The following is a 24,834-nucleotide window of genomic DNA, read 5'->3' on the forward strand; positions in this document are numbered from 1 at the left end:
TTAATAACAGCCATTGTAAGTGCTTAACAGGGATCAGCTGCAGTGTTTGCAAACATTACAGAAATATGACAGAAAATCTGTTAAAACAAAAAAACTCCATAAAAGTAGACAATGGCATCTATATACTGTAAACCATTACTTTCTCCACCTTTCTCATGCATCCATCACAACTGTATTATGGAAAAATAAATGCACTTAATGTAATGACCAAGAATCTTTTTCTGTGGTGGTTCAACCTTCTTTACCCAAATTCTCTAATATTACTGTTACACAGGTGACAGTGACCTCCTATAAAAACATTTTTTTAGTCAGTGAGTAGGCACAGACCAAGTAGGACAGATAACAGTGATACTGCAGTGTTATTAGAAGATATTACAGCACAAAAATGTTTAAAAAAGGGGCAAATGAAAAAATATTCTAAGGGATACAAAAGCAGAATAGATAAATTTTGGCAGTATGTAGAGCAGAATAGGATGGAGAGGTTATGAGAACAGGGGTGAACCATGTAAAGACACATGCTGTGTACTAAAATACACTGTATTGAACTGTTGAATTTCCAACTTGTGCTAAACTAAATGGGTCTCAAGAATGCGGAGTCTGTCAGACAGATTACATATATTTATGGTTCGTGAATATACTTGACTGCTGTAAACAACGCATGGGAGAAAAAACATAAGAGGTGGAGGCAGTAATTTCTAAGTTATATAAATGCTATTGACATCTGCAATATTCAAAGACATTATAATTGTAGCTCTCTGTGAAGACCCTTATCTCGTGACATTTAAATATTATATATCCTGCTTAAAATACTGTAATTTAAGAAGCCAATTCAACATTATTTCAAAAGCTGATCACTTGACACTTGCTAGAAGAGTCTAACACTGATTTCACAGTCCTTACCACCACAAGCATCTCCACTTCCAACAGAAATACTCCCATAGTCTATTGTTTACATACTGAAAGTACAAGAAAAAGTGTACCTCTGGAGGTTTTAAATGCGATGTGGATGCTTACTTACATTAAATGACTGAAATCTTATATCTTAACACAACATCCAGTTGTACACTGAGATATAAAAAACCTAAAAGTATCTAACTATACACATATGCAGAAGAAACAGTAAGAAGAAAAAGAATATTGCAATTTAAATTTGATGCAATAAAATAGAAAAAGCATGGGTCTTCATCCTTCATTTTCTTCAAAAATAACAGAATTCATTTGATAAGCAGTAAACTTTTTCTGAAAATAAAAAATAATTTCAGTTGATACCTTTTCTTAAAATCCATTACTCAAATCTATCTCTACTGATCATAAATTTACTGTTCAAAGTACATACCACAGTCTGAAGGCATCGGTGCTGCAGCCACAGAAAAAGTAACAGATGTTTCAGAGTTTAAGAACCTCTCTCTTTCAATGAGGGAATCTCCTTCTAAGGAAGGTTCTGGGAGATCCTCTATAGTCATCTTCTAAAAGCCACTTTAGAAGTAAATAATATATAACCTCATCAGAAATACTTTGGATTAGTTCTATTGTAGCATGATATAATATGCAATGAGATTAAAATCTTTCCCTTTCTGCAAGCACAAACTATTACTACCATTTACATTCTTGCAAACAAATACAATTAATTAGCAAAAGCTAGTAGAGCATGGTGTCAAGGATAGTCAACCTCCAGTTTGGACTTCATCACTAGATTCGTATGTTATTAATGGAAAACATGGGATTTCCCCCCAGTTTTCCACTTGAGCAGTAATAAAAACACTAATGCTGTACTGAGCTACCATAAGGTGATGATGAATTGATTAGTGTGTTTTGCAGCTTTATGAAAATGTGAAGCATCAAGTACCTGTCTTCATAATCTGCATGCATATTCCTTTCCTTCATCATGAGCAAGAACATGCTACCAGCTACCGCTCTCTCCTCTTTTCAGATTCTCAGCTCTTTCATCTTCCCACACAAAGCTGCAGACAATTCATCACCAAGTGACTCACTCCTGGACTCATGATTCCATATCAGCTCCTTTCCCAGCTTCTCCCTGTTTTTGAAATAGTATACTTACCACAGTGTTGTAAACCTCCACCCTAGTGTTGTTTCCAGTCAACTTTTCCAGCCTTAGAGCAACCTAGGAGAGAGAAGAAAGATTAAATGGCCATATAGAGCTACAGTGACATTTTCCAACAACCAGTCTAAGTTATGTTCTAATTACAGTTCACAGGCTAAGATTAGGAGAGCTGCTACCACTTGTACAACACCTAGTTGAGAAATTCAGTAATAAAACACATCACTCTGAATAAAAACAAGCCTTATTGCACTATTGGAGACTACATCTCACAACTGAAAACCTGAAGTTCTGCACCTTAATTTTTTATCATTAAATACTCAGGGTAAAAGCAGTGCTTCTGCTAAACAACCTAAATTTGTATTCCTCAGACTGCTATACAGTGCTCTTTACTCAGGAATTTGTTTAGCCACTTTGCTTGGCAGAAAGAATTCATGGAGCTTTAAGGCATATTTAGGTTTTTTTTACATTTAACCTTTATGCATGAGTAAACAGGAGAAATAAAATGCAGTCTGCTTTTGAGAGTTACTTTGGTTTTTGTTTCTTACACACAAGCAGTTATGTGAATTGATTCATTCTAACATTCCCCCAGATACTGCTGTGCTATTTGGGAACCTCACATAATCTACATTGTAATATAAAAGGTATTTTAACAGTGGATTACAGATTATAATCTTGAAGTAAATAAATGAAAACATCCTCTGCTTGCAGACCATGCACAGTTCACCCTGTTCTTAACTTGGAGAAGAGGTCCACATGAAAAATGGGTGGTTTTCTCCAACTAATTTATTTCTTCAGCCTTATGCAGCTGTACAAATGCATTTGTTGGCACAAAGGGAAGATCAAGGAGGAGGCCACTGGGAAGGGCAGGACTAATTCTTCCTACAGCATTATCAAATTGCATTGGCTTAAGCGTTCTTAGATTCAACAAGGCCAAAATATCACTAAGTTATTTCAATTATTATTTTCATCCAGTAAGAAAAAGAGTTTATATTCTGGATGGCTTTACAGTCATGATAAACATGACAGCAACAGCTTTCTTGTAAGAGGGACCACAAAGCCTCTTAGGCTGCAAGTCACTAAATCTCTTTGGTAGGGCAAGTGAAATAAATTGGCTACCATCTGATATTTGTTCAGAGGCTATTGCAAACCAAAATAAAGCTTTGTAAAACACAAGAATCCACAATGGTTTTTCACAGGTAGCACATTAGACACTCTCACCAAATGCACAAAGGAACAAATAATGTGCATGGCTATAGAAAACAGCTGAAACTTAAGTTAGAAAAAGACATGAAAGGAATTACAAGCTTTTTGCACAGCGCTGCTGGTGCAACACTGAGGAAATGAAAGACAATGAAAAGTAGCCAGACCTGACTGAGCAGAGAGATGGTAACAGGAAGAGGTGAGGTACATAAAGTACAATGACAAAAGTTGCCAGAACTAGAAATCAACAGAGACATTTGAAAATTAATACAAAAAAGACAGTTTAGTGCACACAGAAAAGCAGACTGAGCAGAACAGAATCAGTCTGATGAAGGGCACCTTTACTAAGGAGACAGGCAGGAGAATACAATCTGTTACATGAGTGAGAAGAGTTCAGCACAGACATTGCCAAAGCAAAGCAGGCAGGGAAACAATCCCTGTTGCTGGGTAGGTGAAACCCAAATGCTACAATGCATGAGCCAACCCATGGTTTCACATGTCTGTAGAAGTGCCAACACCTCCAGACCTGTGTGCACATACTTACATCATGAGATTTTAACTTGGATCTAGGAATATATTACCATGTCATGACACAGTACTCAACTATGCAATCAAGGCAACATGTTCTGCACCCATGACTACTCCCAGAAACTGCTAGCTCAGGTGTAAGAATATCACAGCCCATTAATGCCAAACACGTACACCTGGGAAGCAAAAGGTTGAAAACTTTCAAAGAAAAAGAGAAGCAAGCAGGTATTGTCCTAATAGTGACTTCTGCTCTGTGCAAACACATAACTGCCTGACGTATTAAAAATATCCAAGACATACAGGCTTAGGTGGGAAGTCCTGGAGAAATGGAACCAAAGGTCTTCCAGAAGAGCAATGATTTCTCTGCATTTGTTTATACAAATTATACAGAAAGAAACAGAGAAATACAATGAAAGACAGGACAGACTTTGCCTGTTCACAGCATTGCCAAACTACCAAGAAGCATAGTTTAGTACAGCAGAGAACATGAGAATTACGATTTGCCAACCATACATTCTTCTAACTTAATTAAATCTGAAAATGAAGAACAGAAGTAACACTGGGGAGGAAAGCACACTTGGAAGAGCGCTCAGATGCACATCTACCTACACTGACAAGGCTGAAAAGCAGCGACAGGTTTCCTGATATCCATACATCACAGAGAAATGCACAGAACCTCCACATAAAAAGGTGTATAATACAAGACCCAGGTTTTTCATGTACTCCAGATTGCTTGATTTGCAACTTGCATTACAGCACACAAAGTTTTTTTCAAGTTGCATAGAAAACCTGGAAAATGCTAAAGCACTTCAAGTGCTGAAATGCAATTGTAATAGGGCTTCGATAGCACAACTTGTAACAAACGTGATGCTATTTTTGACAAACCCCACGTACAACGGACTACTTCTCGTGTACTTTTACGTGCTCACGAAGCAAAACTGAATGCAGAGAACAAGTCCCGCACATACACTGTCTCCTCGCTCCGCAGGACGTGCAGCGCGAGTGGCAGACATGTTCCGTGTGCACAGGTTCACTCACACTGGTCTTTCCACTGGTGTGCGGGGCCCTCTTGCAACACGCAGCTTTGTTTTGCTCAGATGAAGTTAAGGCAAGCCCGGGTTTCAGCGCTGTCCCGGCTGGCTCTGCTCGCCCAAATACTCCCGCTTCTCAGCCGCCACCACAGGGTGCTATCACACCGGCGGGGCCCGGCCGCCTCAGCGGCTGAGGTGAGGGGGAACCGGAGCCGCGCTAAGGCCTCGCGGAGCCGCGGCCTCCCCCCCCCACCGTTCCCCACACGCTGCTCCCGCCCTGTTCCCCGCAGCCCCGGCCCACCGAGAGGCCCCGCGAGGTGCCGTGTGTGTGCTCGCAGCTGACAAGCGATCGCTGCGGCGGAGGCAGTGCCAGCTGTGGCCCACCCTCTGCTGCGGCCCCCGCACCACCACCCCGCGCAGAGGGATGGGGCGCCATTGGTAGGAGGGCTCCGGTGCCCACTACGCTCCCCACGGGAGGTGTGGGGACACGGCCGCCACCATATCCCCCCTCAACCCGTACCTGGTCTCCGCGGCCAGAGGCTCGACCCCCCTGGGGCCTCCAGCGCCCGCCCGCAGCTGAGGCAGCCGCGCGAGGCCGCAGCCTGCGCCCGCTCCGCCCACCTGCCTATCGGCGGCCAGCACCGCCGGGATCGCCCCGCCCCTCCCCGCCCATTGGCCTATCGGCGGCCAGCACTGCTCTCCTTGCCCCGCCCACCGTGCTCCCCCACAGGGCCCCAGCCCCAGTGAACGCGGACCGCAGCGCAGCCCCCCCAGCAGCGGTTGTTGCGCCCAAGGTGACCGCAGCCTGGGTGAGGATGCGGCTGGAAAGCGGCCAGAGCGATGCCGAGGGCAGATCTGTGGCCTAATCCTGGCGCTGCCCACGGTCACACAGCAGCGGGGCTCGGAAATAAAGCCAGGGGAGCTGCAGGTCAGGCAGCCTCGGTCGGCGGGGGAGCAGGGAAGTAATCCCGGTGCTCCAGGATGCTCGCGCGGCCGAAGGAAAATAGGGAAGAGATGGGGGGGTACAGGCAACAATCCTCCTTTCCTGAGGATTCCATGGTCCGGGTATTCCCGAATGCTTCCTGCCATAACATGTGCATACACTAACAGCTGCATAGAGACCCGCTTAAGGTCACGCACAGTCACTGATAGATTTAAGCATAGCGCTCAGAAATCAGGACTTTCCCGTTATTTTAGTAACCATCTGGAGAAACAGAAGTGGCCACTTCCAAAAATTTTTTCCAGGAGCGCCTGTTCAGCATCATAAGCTTAAGAAGGATCTAAATCCAAAGACTGGTAATCTTAAAGAAAGCCATGTAGTGATAAATCCATTTTCATAGGCTACTCGAGGGACATTTGTCCTAGGTAAAACCTTAGACAAGTCCTGCTATGTTTTTGTGCTCAATATGGATCACTATTAAATAAATATAACTGACGTTTATAATCAGGTATTTGTCATTGCTTTTCCAGTGATAATATTAATTGTGGGGTGAGGAGGGAGGAGGCAGGACAAATAATGGGAATAACAAGTGGAAATTACCTCAAGCGAAGTATTGGGAAAGTCGAGATGTGCAAGTGCTCTCGGATCCCAGAGACTTGAAAACTGAAAGAAGTGGAACACGGAGCTGTAGTTGTAACAGTGAACATGATACCAGATGGCTAGAGAAAAGCTAAGAGAATTATTCCATTTCCTAGAAATGTTCCATGATTCGGAAAGGCCAAATGAAAACTGTTCTCCAGGAAAATGCAGCCCTGCAATTTTCACCTCAAGGGTACTTAAGAAAACAAGAGTTTAAAGTATAACCAAGACATGGATATAAGCAAGATCAAACGTGAGCTTAGTAGTGGCAGCTGATGTCTGCCTCTTTTGAGATGCTCTATGTGCTGGGCAATGGAAACGTTTCATGGCTGATACTGAATAATGGACTTCACTAAAATGCCTGAAATGGCAAATATTACTGGTTCTGGAAGAGACTAGGGTATAGGAGAACTTCAATGCGGGTAAAGGAGGGAAACAGTGTTAAGCTGAATGGGATGTACTGTGCTGAGGGAGGTTACCGATGACAATGTGGGGTATTATTGTTGGAACTAATATTTTCCTTTAAAGATTTTGGAAGGAAAAAAAAATAGGAAAAGAATTACTGCTAAAAAGGAATGACCTGACAGATTGATACATGAGATCACCATATGGAAGTGACTGAGGAAGAGAAAGGTGATTGTAGTCAACAGCTCCACAATAAGCATCATTACCAATACAATGCAATGGCAAGAAAAAGCAAACACTTATCTTAGGACATGTAACTGGAGAGCGAGAGGCAGCAATCTGGAATGTGTAGAGACAACTTGCTAGTTAAGGAAAAGAACAGTCTATTTTAGGAGGTTACCAGAGCATGGCTTGTTTAATTCAGCAGAATGAAAGCTGAGCTAGTTGCCATCTGCCATGGAAATTGGTGTGTGAATTCAAGGGAGATGTTGAATATGAGGATAAAACTGTGTGTGATACTTTTATGCTAGAAAACTAAGGGAAGCACCTAAAAAGGCATCTCAGGTTCTAGAACATCCTTCTGGTTGGAGCAGTAAAGACAAAACACCACACATTTTAGCTTAGAGTGAACCCTGTGATTTAGTGCTACAACCGCAAAGAAGACTGGACACCATTGCCTGACAAAACCTGTCCTGACTTCCAGTCAAAACCTGTCCTAACTTTCTCTCCTGACTTCCAGTCAGGACAGGTTTAAAAGCCTCCTGCAATGGAGACTTTATAAAAGAGCTTTAAAGCTCACTCTGTACCTTTCACAATATCTTTCTCAGCCACTCCTGTGTGTCAGGATGTGAGACTAAATAAGTCTGCTCAGCCTATCCTGTCTGACTCATTCAGTGCTGCCATTGGCAGCAAAGCTAAAGAGCACCTGCAGAACTCAAAAACAATGGGCTGCAGCAGCTCTGACCACCCTGGGAGGAAGATGGGGAAACAGTGCTTGTGAGCAACAAGCCTGTTTTCACTAAAATACTATTTTACTTGTTTTTCCTTTGAGCAGAAATAGGGCATTACTGACCAGTTCCTTTCCACAGATTTACGTGTCAGAGAAAAGGGAACACTTGAATAGCTTTGCAGCTTCAAGTAGAGCCACTCTAGAGCGAGAACTAGGGCAGCAGTGAGGTTCAGGAAATGAGCCTGCTTGTGTACTGCTTTCAGTGCAGCCTTGGGACAGCAAGCATGTTCCAAAGATGATGGATGCACTGGGAGCTACCCTCAGAGCTGGGTGTGCAACAAGAAAGATGCACATCCACTCACAGTCAGGACTCTCTCCTACTTTCTCTCCTACATAAAAAGACTGGTCATTGTCAGACTTTCCAGCCCTGCCTCTTATTTCCAGAGGGACATGCTGCCCTTCCTTCCCTCCAAGGATCAGTCAGCACCGCACTGACTTTAAATCATCCTTTCCAGTTTCTGCTAGGTCTGCCAACTGCCAGCTCCTCAGATCACATCTTCTGCTTCTGGATTCACAGCCTCAAGAAATGCTGTATTTATCACAATTTTCAGGGAAACACAGACACTTAAGGTGAGGGAGCTCACTGAGAACTGGAAGAGGCATGAGGCTAAATAGCTGCATCCTATTCCACAGTGCTTTGGGATATTTTCCAGGAAGACAATGTCACTGGACCTCAGTCCTGGATCCCAAATCAGCACTACCACCCTAGAATCGACAGAGGCCACTGCTGCCTGCTAAATTGCCAGTCCCCCACCTGACAGCAGCTTGCTTTCCTTGAAATTGCTCCACAACTCCAAACCTGCTTCCAGTTTTGGGAGCTGATGTAACCACTGTTCAGGCTAATGAGACTGTCCCCTTTCAATTTTCTAGGTTTACATAACACTGGAAATCTATACTTAAGGCTTTATGCTGTTTCACACAGTTCTTGGTCCTAACTCTTACCCTCTTGTAGTCACTCTCTTAACCACTGAAACCAACAGTGAACGGATTAGTTACAACAGACAGCAAGCTTTTAAATACCCATGAATATCTTAACAAAGAGAAACTATGACTAAGTGCCCAGAATACACATTCCAAAAATTACAGGCATATATATATATATATATATATATATCTTACAAAACTACAGCTGACCTGAAGTGGTCATACAATTTTTCTCAACTCCTTTGGGTCATCCAAGTGTACCAACAGCCCTGTGCAGACAAACACCCCCCAAACTTAATTTTCTACTTATATTTCTTCCTAATTCCCTTATGTATTCCTTAAGTATTCTTGCTGGAGAAGGAAATCAGTTTCCAAGTGTTTTCTCTTGTCCTCCTGCTGTTTAAACAGGCTTGGTTTTTGCAAAACAGGTTTTGAAAGCATTATGTTCAGATTTACTGTCTCATGCAATAAGTCTGAAGCAATTTAATTACATTAAAAAGAGATGGCAGGAGTTGAGCTTCACACAAGCAGTTCTGAAAAGTTAATCCTTGACCCAGAATCAAGATGAATTTTGTGTTTCACTTGCACCATTACCACTAATAAAGGCTCTGTACAGACTTGCTGGTTTCATGTATTCTTTTGCAACTATATTTCCTTTGAGCCATGATATTCCTATTCTTTACCACTGTCACCAGGTAATTACAGAAAGGAGAGAATCTACTCCCATCTCCTAGAACAGTGCCAGCTCTTCAGGAGAAACTGAAATAAAAAGCAGCAATTTCTTATTTAGATAGTGACATCTAGACCAATAACATGAACAGCTCCCTCGTTATGTTCAATTTGCTGATATAAAAAGCAGGTTTCTTTCAGAGTAAAATAGCTTTCTTAAGTTGTTGTTATCACTCAAGGTTTCCATAGTACCTCAGGATGCAGAAATTCAGTTTCTCCGTAAGTCATCCACAGATATAAACCTGAAGTTTTAAAGACCCTGGCATGAGCACTTATGCATATTCCCCTTCTAAAGCCTGTCAAAAGCAGTCCTTCCATCTCAATTTTCCTTGTTTCCACAATTTTTAAGCTTCTGTCAGTAGTTTCACACTGATGTTTCATACAGTTTTTAAATCACATTACTCCATAAAGCCCTAAAATCCATCCCATGGTTACAGAGCTGTTAACACCTTAGGAGTCTGAGTAACACACAACTCCAACCAGGTTCAGGCCTTATAGAATCACAGAATCATAGAATAGTTAGGGTTGCAAAGCACCTTAAGGTCATCTAGTTCCAATGCCCCTGTCATGGGCAGGGACACCTCACACTAAACCATGTCACCCAAGGCTCTGTCCAAACTGGCATTGAACACTGCCAGGGATGGAGCATTCACTACCTCCCTGGGCAACCCATTCCAGTGCCTCACCACCCTAACAGGAAAGAATTTCTTCCTTATATCCAATTATTCTTGCCCTTTCCAAAGCACTTCTAGTGCCAGTTTCAGACTAGTCTTAGGTTTTCACCAATTGTGCCTGATGGGATTTGAACATGTAAGTTCATCCCTTGAAGAGTGCTACATAACCTGGCAGCTCCCTCAAAATGAGAATACTGCCAGTTCTAACTGTAGAATCATGGAATAGTTAGGGTTGGAAAGAACCTTAAGATCATCTAGTTCCAACCCCCCTGCCATGGGCAGGGACACCTCACACTAAACCATATCACCCAAGGCTTCAACCAACCTGGCCTTGAACACTGCCAGGGATGGAGCATTCACAACCTCCCTGGGCAACCCATTCCAGTGCCTCACCACCCTTACAGTAAAGAACTTCCTCCTTATATCCAATCTAAACTTCCCTGTTTAAGTTTTAACCCATTACCCCTTGTCCTGTCACTACAGTCCCTAATGAAGAGTCCCTCCCCAGCATCCCTATAGGCCCCTTCAGATACTGGAAGGCTGCTATGAGGTCTCCATGCAGCCTTCTCTTCTCCAGGCTGAACAGCTCCAACTTTCTCAGCCTGTCTTCATATGGGAGGTGCTCCAGTCCCTGATCATCCTCATGGCCTCCTCTGGACTTGTTCCAACGGTTCCATGTTCTTTACATGTTGAGGACACCAGAACTGCACACAGTACTCCAAGTGAGGTCTGACAAGAGCAGAGTAGAGGGGCAGGATCACCTCCTTCGATCTGCTGGTCATGCTATTAGAAAGGAAGTATATGAAAGGAGGAGCAAAGGCAATTTACACATAACCCATATGCGAGAGGAAAGCCTCATTTGATCCTAAAATAATATTTTTGGTGCTTTCCTAAGGTCTGTTTCTCAAACACAGTTTTCTGTCATTTGGAGTACTTGTAAATCGCTCAAGTCAGCAAGTACACACCTAACAACACTTGGGCATCTACTTGAACATGATCAACTAGTTTTCAACTCAGGTTCTGCAAACAGTAGCACTGCAAGCCAAAATACATTACTGCAGTAATTGACATCACCATACAGAAATCATAACCTACAGATTTCAAACACATTTAATCCACTTCCATTCAAAAATGCTTCCTTGCCATTCTCCTCATCAATATTCTCTTCTACCACTGTTTTTTACCTAAAACAAATATTTTCTCTTCTCTTTTTATTGCATGACCACTAGACAATTAGCATTTTCCATGATGTAAAGTATTTGGGTTTTTCTGACGTGCTCAGAAATGCAAAGTAATATATAACTGCTTAATAACAAAAATATTGATGGGAAAAAATGCAGTTTCATAAGTGGTTGGAAACAGGCAAATTAAAATTCCTACTCTCACAGAAGCTAAAGGTTTGCTGTGTTAGTCACATTGCATATATTTGCAAATGGCAATTGAAGTTAGGATAAACAGATGCCTTGTTAAAAAGCATTTTCTATCACCCTGGATCTCTATTTAATAATAAATAAATAATAAACTGAATATTGGCTTACTCTTAATATTTAAAATAATGAGTGCATAATGAACAATCATAAGACAGCATTTTGCATTTTTTAACCATATATGCATTTCATCTAATATGCTAATGCTTGGCATGAAAATAACTATAAAAACAAAAGCCAAACCAAAGTGCCATGACTGTGAAATCAAGGAAAAAAGAAAAAGAACTTCCCAAATACAACAAACAATTCACATGAAGTTAACAGCCAAAATTCCCAGTGCAAGGAATGGAACTGTTGGCACTGGTTTTCGAAGAAAAGTCACAAGAGATCTTACAGCACAAATATTAAGCAGCTACATAAAGATGTCTCTCAGTTTCCACTGTAAACAGAAGGGGAGGAACTAAGGATAGTTGCTTGATACATTGTATTTTCCTTGACTTACTGAGGAGGGCTATCGGATCCTGACAAATAGGATCACTAGGATGAAGCAGCACCCTAAATGTGCTCCGTTTCTCCCATCTGAACACATTAGACACACACCTAAAAGAGAATGCAAAAAGGGCTGGGACTGCTGTGTAGAAACTAGTGGTGAGACACAGAAGCAGACAGAACACAAGCTACATGACTTGCAAGAAGCAGAGCCAAGAAGTAATTACCTGATGCTCTCCAGAAAAGCACTGAGGGAAATTACAATGCCCTAATGTATACTAAGTACTATGTGTCCCATAAAAATTACTTTAGAGAAAGCACACAGAGTTTTAAGATTTTCCTGGGAATGGCTAGGGACAAGTCATGCCTTCTTCCCAGTAAAACAAGGTAATTTTGCTGCCCTTGTTGAACAGAAAAAGAGATTTGAACAATAAGGCTACAGAGAATAACAACTCTCCATGTATGCATACTCAGCTATTGCACTCCAGCACCAAAGAATGAAAGATATAAGCAGTTCTCTAAAGTCTGAGAATGTTTTATAGGCTTGGCAGCATGCAAAGAGTTTTGGGAATTGGACAAGATACTTATGACTATGAAGTTGGAAATCACACTGCTGAAGAGAAGCAGTTGGCCAGCAGCCAGCATGAGGGTTGGCCACTGTTGTCTATAACCTTTGTGACACCGAGAAATGGCCACTTTCAGTAGAAAAGCTGCATCTAGAAATGAAAAGATGGATCTGCTTAAGCCAGTCTCAGTAATGAAGAGGGATATTGGGGGCGATTGCTGTTATCACCCTCATCCACATGCCACCTTTCATCAATACTTGGAAAAGATAAATATCTTCTGAGTCACCCAATTCCTACTTTGGCTTCTCTAATTTCAGGGTGGTATTACTCTGTCCTGACCTCAGAAGCTATTCAAACAACAAGTGTTTTGTGTTTTATTGATGTGATTTTTTGGGGCGGGAGGGTGTCCCAAAAATGCATCTGCATTTTTGTTAGCTTTATTTCTTAGAGTTTTAACCCATAAGTCTTGCAGTTAAAGAGAACTGAGCCCCAGCTAATGAAAAAGAAATAAAGGTAAGGAAAAAAGAACTTTCATTCCTTTCTTTTTTTTAAATCTGAATTTCTACAGTCTAAATCCACTGGTGCAGACACCACCTTAACAAAATCTGCAAAACTTACTCTGTCATCACGCAGCTTGGATTTTCAGCAATTTAGAAGAGAGAAAGAAAGATACTTTCCAAGAATGACCATCTGAGGGGAAGAAAATAAATCTAAATCTTGTTGGGAAGTCTTAGAAGGAAAAAGCAAACAGCTTGTCACTTGCAAGTAAGGGAAAGTTTTGAAGACCTTCAAGGCAGAAGTCCAGCAGCCATCTCTAACCCATTTGATTTTGTGTCTCTCCAGTGTATGTGCTCAGTCAAGGTCACCTTTGTCTTGGTTAAGGAGTATCCAATGACATTTACAGGCCGGTTCAAGTAGTTTCCTGTCAAAAAGGTCACAAAATACAGTCTCTTCCTTTGGATCTCTGCATTCAATTGTATGCTGTGTTTTTGCAAAAGGGGGGGAAAAAAAGCATTAGGTTCCAAGTCCTTTGACCTCTGAATACAGTGCAGAAAAAAACCTGCCTTTATAAATACAACATGGATGCTGACTGGCTAGTGCCTGCTTACCCTAATGAGCTTAAAATCTTATTTGTGGTGGACATCTGTCAAGACAGAAGTGAGGCATGCAAGTCCTCTTAATCCATTAGCTCTAAATCCAGCAGAGCTTTCACACTCCTTTTTTGAACTGAAGAAGAAAACCTGACCTGGACTATAGAATGGAACAGTGCACAACTTCAAGAACAGATCTTAGGCAGTGAGCGTGTGAGATTTCAAGGCAAAGAGCAATGAAAACTGGGATCATGATGGAAAACTCTTGAGAAACTGGCCTGTCTGCAGTTCGGGATGAAACAGTGAGTTTGACTTCTTCTTTTGTCTTCCCTTGTTCATCTGATTTTAAATAAAAAGAAAGACAGCCAAAGACAGAGAAAGGATGGGCTGCACACCTTCTCACAGTGGGATTGCTAATACTATTGCAAGAAGTGGTCTTCGGGCTTTGAATACACCCAAAAGTATTTTGCATATTGATCCAAGAGATAAAGGAATCCCTCTACTGGTTAAAGGTTCATCTTGTTACAATACTGATGAATTCCCCCACTGTGGGACCCAGGGGAAAGATTACCTAAGGGAAAAGGAGGCCAAGATACCAGAACAGGCCAAAAATGATAATTTGCAGTTATCTTCTGAGGCTCATCCAGATCCCCAGATTTCCGAGGAAGACAAGAAAATTCAGAGGACAGCTACAGATGCTGAGACTGTGATGTCTGAGCTGATTGAATCTCAAAAGCACATCACTGAGGCCATACAGATCAGAAAGCAAAGCTCCTGTGAATCAGAAGCATCAGCTCTCATTTGGGATGACAAGAATGAAAGCAATGGGAAGCAAATCCCAAAGAAAGGAAAGAAGCAAAAAAATCATAAGCTGGCAAAGCAAGGTCGGCCTAGTAAAGTTAAAGAGAAGTCCACTTCAGCCCTGTGTGAGACAGAGAAAAAGGTAGATTTCCCTGAACTGCTTGTTAAGGCTCACCAGAGTGCATACGCCTACTTAAATCCCAATCTCTCCAAGTATGAAACTATACTTCACATGGCCAGCCAGGCTACCCAAACTCAGCTCTTCCTACAGCAGATGGTAAGCTTTCTCCTTCTTCACTACGATGAAATCAACCAGCTCCTGGAAGAAATCACCAATGATGGGGAAAATCTTCTCAGAGATGTAGGTGGGAATTTGGCCTGGCCAGCAGAAAAAGGTGATCTGAAGGAGCACCCTGATCTTCTGCAACAACTACTGCAGTACACAGTCAATAAAATGCAGGTACTGAGTGGGACACTGGCCTCCCTCACCTCCGATGCCCTGCAGGAGACATGCAACTACTTGCAGTCTGCTGCAAACAATTTAGAAGGAAAACTGAAAGCAAAGCAAAGCTTTGATGAGCGACTGCTACGGACAGTAAAGCTGCTTGAAGCCTCAACAGTGGGATCCTCTCAGTCCCACAGTGATGACAGGACTCTCTATTCTGAGGACAGTGGCATTGGTGTGGACAATGAATCCCTCAAAGAGTTCAGTGCTCTCAGCCAGCATGGAGGACAAGGAAGCTGTGATTCCTGTACACATGGGCATCTGTCCCAAAAGCACACCAGAGCAGTGGAGCACACACATAATAGTACAGTGTCACTGGGCACAGCCACAGGATGTGGCTGTGTACTTGAAAGGCACTTTAAAGATACAGTTTATTCATCCATGCAGAGTAAGGAAGCAACATCCTGTCAGGGTGGAGTACCAGGAGGCATTTCTACCATGCCCCACCGTGCAAACTTGAGCAAAAGCCATTCCTACAACTCCTTCCAGTCTGACTCTACTCAGGAAGGTGAACATTTCAAAATCTACGAATCAACAGATTTCCCTTCTGAAGATGATGACGGAGAGAGCACCCTGGGGGAGGATGATAACACAAGTTCATCAGAAATGGGGAAGGATGCTTTGCCAAGGAGGCCCCTGTCTTCACCTGCAGTCACTGATAACACACAAAGGCAGTCCATCAAAAGGACAGAGAATGTGGAGACAGAGGAGATTATTCTGAAGATGAAAGATGCCATCAGTGAAAAAATCAAGTTTGTCCCAGCTAAATCTGGGTGTAAAGAATGGATAGAGGATGACAGTGGAAAAGCAGTCCAAACAACAAGGCCCAGTACAGCAACGGGCAGCCAGAAAACCGTCAGGAAACAACGACGGTCCAGGTCAGAGGAATCCCTCAGAAGCCAGGCAGAGGACCCAACCCTCTTAGAGCTTCAGAGAACTCAGAAAGAGCTCAGCAAAAGGCTGGAAATGTTTTATGGAAAGGATACAGATAACAAGCCAGAGCCTTGGAAATCAAGAACAACACTTTGTTTGCAGGATGAGCAAAACACACCTAGGTCCTCTAGCAAACTGAAGGCATGCCTCTCAAAAAATTTCAGCATCCTGCCTAACCAGGATAAAGTCCCTTTGTTCATGGTCGACCAAAATCCTGCCCATCAGCTGGATGAAGAAAAAGGCAGGAAGCCTTCGAGAGCTGCTGTGCCTACCCAAGAGACATCAGGAGGCAATGAAAAGGAGCCTCCTGGAGCACAAATACTCAGTGGCAGCAGCTGTGCCCCCCGACAGTCTGTCAAAAAGCTTATTGAAACATTCAGTCCTGTTGACAACCTTGTGAAAGATGCACATTTAAGATCTTTAGGACCAATAAAGTGCATCAGAAAATTTGGACTTCCAGTCATCCCACCCACCATTCCCTTTCAGAGAGGCCTGGCACCTTTAAATCTTAAACATCGTATTTCACCAGTAGATGACATAGACCCTTCAAACACTACTGGAGTTTCTTCTAGCTTTCCAAATGCCTTTCCTCCTGCACCAACTGCAGGATTAAGCAAGAAGGACACAAAGGAAGAGACTGATGTAGACACTGAGAACTTGCCACCACCACCACCTGAAATGTTAATGGACACTTACTCTGACTTATCTGAGCCTGAGGAAACTGCAAGAATAGAAGGAAACTCTCCAGGAGATGCCAAAAAGCTCACCAAAACAGAATTTCATGCTACTAAGAGATCACAAGTTTCCCCAAAAATGAAAGCCTCCCTTCAGTCCATTGACTTACTGCCAAATAAAAGTATCAGTGGCCCCAGTGTGATTGCTAATAAGGGTCTAAGGAATACCAGAGCAGGGGACGAGAAAGTGCAGAAGTACCCCCTGGAGCTGAACCCTACCAACATGCACGTCCCTAGCCAGGAGGAGATACTGGCAACCCAGAGAAAAGAAGCTGCAGATCTGTACAGGCAAACCCATAAAATTATTCCTCTTCAAAATCCCAGCGGGGTTTCAAAGCCGCACAGCAACAGCTCAGAGAGCAAAGAGCCTGATTCACCTGCAACTTCAGTGCAATACCAGAAGCATGGGTCTCCAGACTCACTTAGGAGAAACGAAAAAGGCTCAGTGTTTGCCAGGAGGGTCTCCCCAACAAGAACTCCCTCTCCACCAACTGAGAAGCGGGTTTTCAGCCCCCCAGCACACCACAGGCACATTCTGCAGCCTTCTAGCAACCTGCAGCTGAGCTCACCCACTATGCAGAGGAAACCCAGTCCCCCCTCTAGCCCCAGGGTGTCCAGCCCACCCCTACAGAAGAAACTACCTTCTCCACCACCCCAGCGAAAACCCCTCAGCCCTCCCGTGGTGCACAAGCAGAGCTCCCCAGCGCCGCACCGGCTGCTGGGCTCCCCAGCCTACCGCCGAGATGCGAGCCCTCCTTCATTCCCCATCACCCCTTCACCACCAACCTCCCCATCTCGCTCCTACAAGGGGCCGAGAGCTGGGCTGGATGCTGGGGACGAGCACCAGCTCTCCTCCTCCAAGAGGAGCAGCAATGTCCGTTCAATATTCTGCCCAGCCACATCTTCCTTATTCGAAGCCAGACCTCCACCAGTACCCCAGAAACCCGCTGCAGAGGTGACCAGCCAGCCTGAAGCTCCACCAAACCAAAAGAGCAATCTGCTTTTCCGGCAGCCTGGAGACCGGGCCAGAAAGCTGTCCCTGAGTGCTGCCAATCCTCAGCCATTCGTGAGGAGAAGTTACTCTGACTGTCGACCAGGGGTGCAGTTTCGTCTTCCAGCTCCTGTAACAGCTGGCAGTGAACCCGCACTTAACCAAGCAAGGTAAGAAGCTCTCTACTTTAGGCCAAGAAAGCAGAAATACAGCACTGTGTTGGCTGTCTAAACTCCCTATGGGAATTTAATGTTCTTAAAGAGATTGCCCAGAAAAGTGCCCTGCTCATATGCAGGTCACACAAACATGTGCAGGACACATGAACACCATGTGCAGATGTCTGGGCAACGATAACATTGTAGTTGGACTAGATGATTGTTGTAGGTCCCTTCCAACTCAAATACTTTATTCTGTTGTCTTGCCCCAGATTTCAGAATACTAACAGTCTGAATCCCTTCCCTTGAGTCAGCCATTCATAGCTTGCTCAAGCCTTAAACTTACACATCTGATGTAACAGGCACTCCAGGAAAAATTCACTGCTGGTTTCAGGGCATGGAACCCCCCCTTATTTACATGGAGGATAAAGATATACACATTCAGTTCTTAAAAGCTCTGAAGCAACCCTCAGATTACAAACATCTTTAAACAACCATGAGAAGATAATCTTGGACCAAGAGGAAGGGCATCTTTCCTAACATCAGCCTCTAATTCAGCAAACTCTTCAGCCAAAATCATAGAATCATAGAATAGTTAGGGTTGGAAAGGACCTTAAGATCATCCAGTTCCAACCCCCCTGCCATGGGCAGGGACACCTCACACTAAACCATATCACCCAAGGCTTCATCCAACCTGGCCTTGAACAGGGATGGAGCAATCTGTATCAGGACATTTAAATCAGCTGGCAAGAAAGACAGTGTGCAGGCAAGGATCTCTGTGGATGTAATTACAGTTTGAAATTCTGAGCTTTTTGTGTAGATTCTCAGATCTAGGTGCTGATTTCAAGTCTGATGGGTACACAGCCCAAGCCCAGTTTTCAAAGTGGGAAAACCTCCATGACTACTGGAGATTCACTGCTCTGAAGAAGTCAGTTTAAAGATCAACACATGGTAATTCCATGTTTGCAACCACTGCTTGCAGAATTTTAAAGGATCCGGGCTTAGCTTTAAATTTTATCTACCACTTAAAAAAATAAGCACAAAACCAGCCAGGAAACAGAAATGGGTATTTGGGAATATTCAGAGATCAGTGTAACAGCCTGGCAGGACAAAGCATTGTTATTCTAGTTTCTCAGCATCTCAGGATGTTGAAATCCATTAAGCTCTAAGCTACACCAGAGGATTAAGACCCTTCTCAGGTAACCCTTCCTCATGTGAGGAATATTTTTGCTTTTCCCACAGAATAGCTGAAATCATGTGAATCATCCCATGAGCAGGGATTGTAAGATGAACCCTAACAGGAGATAAAATTGCACTTGGAAGTGCACAGGCTCTCAGTATATTGCTAGTACAGGGACAGTTGTGGAAACTAAAATTGGGTGTCCAGGCATTCCCAAGGACCAAAGTTTTCCACACTGAGAGTAAAGGAATATGCTGAACAAAACATGCAAAAAAACACTGGCAAATGCATTCCCAATTCTAATATTTCACTAAATTCTGACATTTGAAGATTTCCTAAGAGTCCTGTACATTGTTGCTGGGTTTTCCATTGTTGTTATGTACTGTGTAAAGTCAGCTTTGCCTACTCCACTGCCTGCTAGCAGAAATAAATCTTTCCAAATGAGGCTTTATGCCAAACCTTGCAAGACAAAAGTCCTGTCAGTTTTACGGATCAATTTTAAAAACGGCCAATTATAAATTGTTATTTATATTTTTATAAATAACATATTAATACATAAATACAATAAATTGTTATTTATTATTTATAAAAGTTAATGTATGCTTCAATGGGGTACATTACCTTCCTATTGTGGTCTGCCAGAGCATACAGATATAAATATTATTTACCTTGGGATTTTAATATAAAAAACCCTCTGTAAATAAAATCATCCCTTTCATGAAAAAAAATTATATATCCTGGTGTCATGATACACAGCATTCAGGAAGAACAAAATGTATCCTGAGCTAAATTTGGCTTACCATTTACACCAACAGACATCAAAAGTAGTCCCACTTTGTTAGTCCAAATTTATATCAGCATAAGCCCATTGATTACCACATGCACTGATTTAAGATGCAATATACTACTACTGTGTGTTTTCTTACACTTAAGCTTTCTGAAGTAGACTTTTACAGACCTTGTATTGAATAGCCTAATAGAAATATCACTGCAAATGTACCAACAGACAGAGAAGGACCATTTTAAGAATCAACATGCGGCATCACTGCTGGTTATTTCACCAGAGCAGTTGCTACAGCTGTGAGCACCACATCCCCCTGCACAGATGCTGACCCCTATTCTTACAGGGCTCCTAACAGACAAATTACCTCACTCTGCTCCATCTCCCTCCTTCAAGTTCACCAAGCAGCCAGGGCTTCCTCTGCTTTGCAGTTAATTCAGCTGAGAGAGGGAGACTTCAAGATGTCTCCCTAAACCAGACATTGCATACCTAAACCTCCTCATTATGGCCATGTTTGTATCTGGTCTCAAATCCACAAGGTATTCCCACCCAGCTATCAGTCTCTTTTCCTTCATTCCTTCCCTTGCTCTACCTCTCATTTCCATATATAACAATGTGTTGGGTTTTTTTCATCAGGGGTGTGTACTAGCAACTTCAAGCTCTAGTCACAGGAGAGAGGGGAGACAGAATCAGACCTGCTATATTGTCACTCTTTTATAGGCAAAATCAGTTAACCAGTTTCCCCCAAGCTCCCAAATTCTGGGATATATCCCTCCACTTTGTCCATGCCCAATTAAAACATCTGTTTGCTGAGAAGCAGATTGCTAAAGATAATCAGGCAAGAGCTTGTACAAACAATGTGTTTTTCATCAGGCAGCTGAGTCCCCTCTCCCACCTAACCCATTTTAGCAGAAATTCTAAATTACTTTTGGTGAATATGGCTTCCATCTCATTTTCCTAGCTAGCATTGCCAGGCATTACATGTCAGTATTGTGCACAGATCTCCATGTCTCCTGCACACTCACTGCTCCACTGGAAGGCAAAAAAAAAACTCTTTCAAAAGCATGTGTTCTGCCTGTCCCATGCTCTAAGGAATATCAGGACTTAAAACTTTGTTAGCCCTAACTATGGCTGCAGCTAGAGCTTTTGTTATTAGTCTTAAGGTACCTGGATGAGAGTTTTGGTTTCAGTGCTCAAGTCAGTACAACTGGTTCCCATTTGTACAGCCCGTGGGTGGACAAACTTTGCTGGTTTCTAAGCTTGGTCACTGGACAGCAATCAACAGTTCTTGCCATCCTATTGAGGCATAACATATACAATTGCTCTGCTTGTAGAAATCCTGTTAACCTGTAACAGGATTTCTACATATGCAGTTAATTGAAATAATATTTCATTGAGACTGTTAATCTTCCAAGAGGTAGAGCAGAGACCAAATATTAAATGCTATTTTGTTTAAGAAACTGTTCAAGGAGGGCTTGAGAATTTGGGCTCAAGAATGGATTGGGTTGACTATATCAGGCCCAAAGTAAGTAGCCCAAGTGAAACCTTCTGCAGCTGGGGGATATTTGAATCTAGATTAGTTTCATGACCAGCCACGTATCATAAATCTCTTCATTCAGCAGCTCAAATCACTAAAGTCCTAGCAGACAGAATAGTGACATAACAGCTTGTTTGTAGTTGAGAGCTAATTCAGTTTAGCAGCTTATATATTTAAAATACAATAATGATTCCCAGGTAACTCTGGTATATTTCCCCACACTGATCTTAAACCATTTTAATTAGTTACAGCAACACAGGGCACATTTCAGCACAAAGGCCCATGGCATGAGCTATTCATGACTAGCTCCACTGCTATAATCAATCTTGATTCGTAAAGTCCCTGTGCCCCTGGAGATTACCAGTGTGACCTCAGGAACATCATTTACACTTTGTGCCTGAGTTCTTCTGTCTCCAGCATGGCAGATTTATACTACCAAAATACCCATCCCACAGTCATGCTGCCACACTTGGAAATCACAGTAACCATGCTAAGCAGATATGTAAAAGAGGAAAGACCTTTCCTCCAGCAGAGTCTGAACAAAGACTTTTCACTAAAATCTGTCACTATCTGCAAGTGAACCCAGATTCACACCCAGCAAACAGACAAAACATTTGCTTCCCAAGAGAGTTTTAGGAGGGAACAGTACAGTGCATTTAGCATCACAAGAAAAAAGTCTGGGTGTTGCATAGAAAGAGCATTGCATACAGGAGGAAACAGCGAATGACACAGGATCATGCAGCACTTGTGCTTCACGGGTTAATGTGTCCTAATCAGTGCTGTTTTTATAAAGCCATGATTCATGAGACTCTTAACTTAAGCATCTTTCCTTCTGCAGCTTGGAGGAGAGCCCTAGGAAAGCAAGTGACTCTTGGAACAGCTTCTGCAGTCCTGAAATCAGAGAGTCTAACAGATCTGCTTCTCATCCAGAGCTGTTCATCGTGGGCCAGGGGCTGCAGAGGGACTGACAGCGAAAGCACCCATGAAGGCAGAGACATAAGCAAGGCCATAGCCCTCACGGGGAGGAAGCAGCCTTACCCAAGCGTCCCAAAGGTGGCTTTTTTCCTCGCAAGGAAACAATATAATAGCATTGGAGCTAAAAACCCAAACTGGCCAAAGAAATCTAATGAAATACCAGCAGAGCCAGGTGCTTCTCCTTTGATTGCATGTCATGGTTTGACTCAAAAATCTACACAGAGCCAAAGAAACACTTTGCAGCTGGGTAAGTCAGGGGCAAACTGGTTTTATAAAGACAGCACCTGTAGCCAAGTCCTTTGTTTCACTGTTTAGATAAAGTAGTTCAAAAATTATCAGCAATGATCCTTATTTGCCATGCTATTTATTCAAGAGGCATCACAATTTTAGTTATGTAAAAAATATTGTGCTGCTGTGACATTTCTGGGGGGGGGAGGTATCATCCTGAACCAATTTTTACTGCAAAAACATCGATGACATCAGCAAAGTCACATCTTTAGGTATTTACCAGCATGTAGTGAGAGAGTAAGGTCAAACACAAGTCAAAACAAAGTAATCCCCTTTAAAGGAATAAAATTAGGGATCTTATTCCCTCAAAAAGGCTTTGATCTTCTAAATCACCTTTGATTATCGCATAATCTCATCACCTCTAGTTCCCAGGATACAAGGCTTAGATTAGAGTAGTTTTGTAATAGCCCAATCAAACAACATTATAAATCCTGAGGCACCTAAGGACATGTATCTTTTTTCCTTGTAAGCGAATACTACCATAGAGAATCCTGTTGTCCCCAAAGCAGGTTCATATTCTGATTTATGCAGTTTGAGGGATTTATTGCAATTCCACAGAAGAGCCCAGACAGGTTCTTGTTCATAAAACCACACATTATTAAAAGTCGATTAATCCTAGGGTTTTACAGCACCTGCTGGAATATAGGTTCAGAATTTACTGGATCTTGCTGACCTAACTAATTTATTATCATAATTAAAATTTAATTACTCTAATTTCAATTAATGTAATTTTACATGTTTTCATATGCAACTTTAGTGCAGAACAATATCCAGAAAAAAAGGACATTTGTAGTCCTATTTTGATAGGAATATTTTCAATTTCTCCTACCGTTCTCATGATGGTGGTATCTGGGCACTTCAAGATTATTAACGCTTCCTGCCCACCTTCATGATGGGGGAACTGAGGTTCATCTTATGTTGTATAAGGGACCTCTTTGGATCCTGAACTACGGAGTTTTCATCTAGTGCCTTAATCACAACCATTCTTCAATAAGTTCAGTGCCATTTTAAGCCACAGACACAAGGAAACCTTAATTGCTATGTCTAAGGTGGTGTTTGAATATAAAGAAGTAACTCGCAGTTAACAGATGCATTGGATTGTCAGAGGTTTGTGAGCTTGAGGTGGGAAAGCAGCCAGCCATACCCATAGTGAACAGCAAGGAGATGTCAACAGATCCACCTTGTAATCACACAGGCAGATGTACCATCCTCTCTCAAGCTGGAAAATCTCAAGGGAGATACTGCAAAGTTTACCAGCAGGGCCAGTCTTTCCCATCACCAGAATTGTAGTTCTCTCCCTACTGCATGAAAATACAAGTACATTCTTGCATGCATTTCAACTGTCTGTTCTACTGGCAGTAACCACCAGAACAGAAGCAAACCAGAAACAAAACAGCAATAAACTGGCACTTTGCATGCCTAAATGTAGCTTTGAAAATGAAAACATAACAGAATGGGAGGACAGCTTCTGCTCAGCTACTACAATCATTTTCTTTCTTTATGATTTCATGCTGAAATTTCCCAGCGTCATGATGGGTAATGAAGTATTTATTTATATCCATAAGCACCAAATACTGTGGTGCAAGGCTTCCAGCAATCAAGCTGGAAAACTTCTCACACATGTGCTCGCTGGATATGGAGTAAGACGAAGTATCTTTCCCCAAAACCCAGGCTCCCTTCAGGATGTAGTACATGAGCTGGCATCCTACCACAGCATCTCTACCACTGGCTGTCAGGGGGCTTATTGCAAAAACAACCCCACCTAAACACTGAAGCTGCTGAAGGATGCTGATGCTGCCCTGATGATGCTGCAGCAAACTTAGTGCTATATTCAAGAAACAGAACTTCTCTGGGAGTGATCTACAAGTTTGTAACACAAACTCATGACAACTTATAGCAAACTGATTCTCTTCAGTACAGTCAACGTACAGGACTCCTGCAAATAAGGTATTTACCTTCAATTTGTATTGCAGACATGAGAGTAAGAGTAACTGTAGTATACAGGAAATGATGGTTTGGCTCATCACTTTTTGGAAAAAAAATAATTTTTTTACATATTACAGTTTTTTGGACAACACTTCCATTTTTCATGAATACAACATTTATGGAATACAATTGTTTTACAAGACCATATTCAGCTTTAAGATTTATTTTTTAACTGATGTAAATAAATCAGTTTTTATATGCAATGTATGAGTTTGATCTTTCTTACATTCTGTGTGCAACCATCTTAAACCTTA

The 24,834-nt window shown here is 42.4% G+C and overlaps 2 protein-coding genes across 4 annotated transcripts in view; one reads left to right on the plus strand and one right to left on the minus strand.

Moving 5' to 3' along the window:
- Nucleotides 1-20,180, minus strand: part of CLIP4 (CAP-Gly domain containing linker protein family member 4) — a 44,713-nt gene extending 24,533 nt beyond the window's left edge. The window contains exons 1-4 of one of the 3 annotated variants that reach the window (XM_034060869.1): nucleotides 5,342-5,447; nucleotides 2,060-2,122; nucleotides 1,847-1,961; nucleotides 1,337-1,476 (exon numbers count right to left, since the gene is read on the minus strand). In XM_034060869.1, coding sequence (XP_033916760.1) covers nucleotides 1,337-1,463 — 127 coding nt within the window. In that variant the 5' untranslated portion in view covers nucleotides 1,464-1,476; nucleotides 1,847-1,961; nucleotides 2,060-2,122; nucleotides 5,342-5,447. Of the gene's footprint in view, nucleotides 1-1,336; nucleotides 1,477-1,846; nucleotides 1,962-2,059; nucleotides 2,123-5,341; nucleotides 5,448-20,161 lie in introns of those variants that run through there. The other 2 variants (XM_034060868.1, XM_034060867.1) reach the window with 2 other exon arrangements.
- On the plus strand, nucleotides 14,097-22,299 carry PCARE (photoreceptor cilium actin regulator). The gene is made up of 2 exons (XM_005151851.2): nucleotides 14,097-17,848; nucleotides 22,170-22,299. Exons 1-2 carry the CDS (start codon nucleotides 14,097-14,099, stop codon nucleotides 22,297-22,299), a joined length of 3,882 nt encoding a protein of 1,293 aa, XP_005151908.2.
- The last annotated feature ends 2,535 nt before the right edge of the window (nucleotides 22,300-24,834 follow it).

This window comes from Melopsittacus undulatus, chromosome 3 (genome assembly GCF_012275295.1).
Source record: "Melopsittacus undulatus isolate bMelUnd1 chromosome 3, bMelUnd1.mat.Z, whole genome shotgun sequence".
Taxonomy (NCBI): Eukaryota; Metazoa; Chordata; class Aves; order Psittaciformes; family Psittaculidae; genus Melopsittacus; species Melopsittacus undulatus.

What these genes read in the sequence shown, in the direction of transcription:
- PCARE (XM_005151851.2), top strand. Translation starts at nt 14,097, where the DNA reads ATGGGCTGCACACCTTCTCACAGTGGGATTGCTAATACTATTGCAAGA. An exon ending in CCCGCACTTAACCAAGCAAG is followed by an intron (nt 17,849 to 22,169) that starts GTAAGAAGCTCT and finishes TTCCTTCTGCAG; the next exon opens with CTTGGAGGAGAGCCCTAGGA.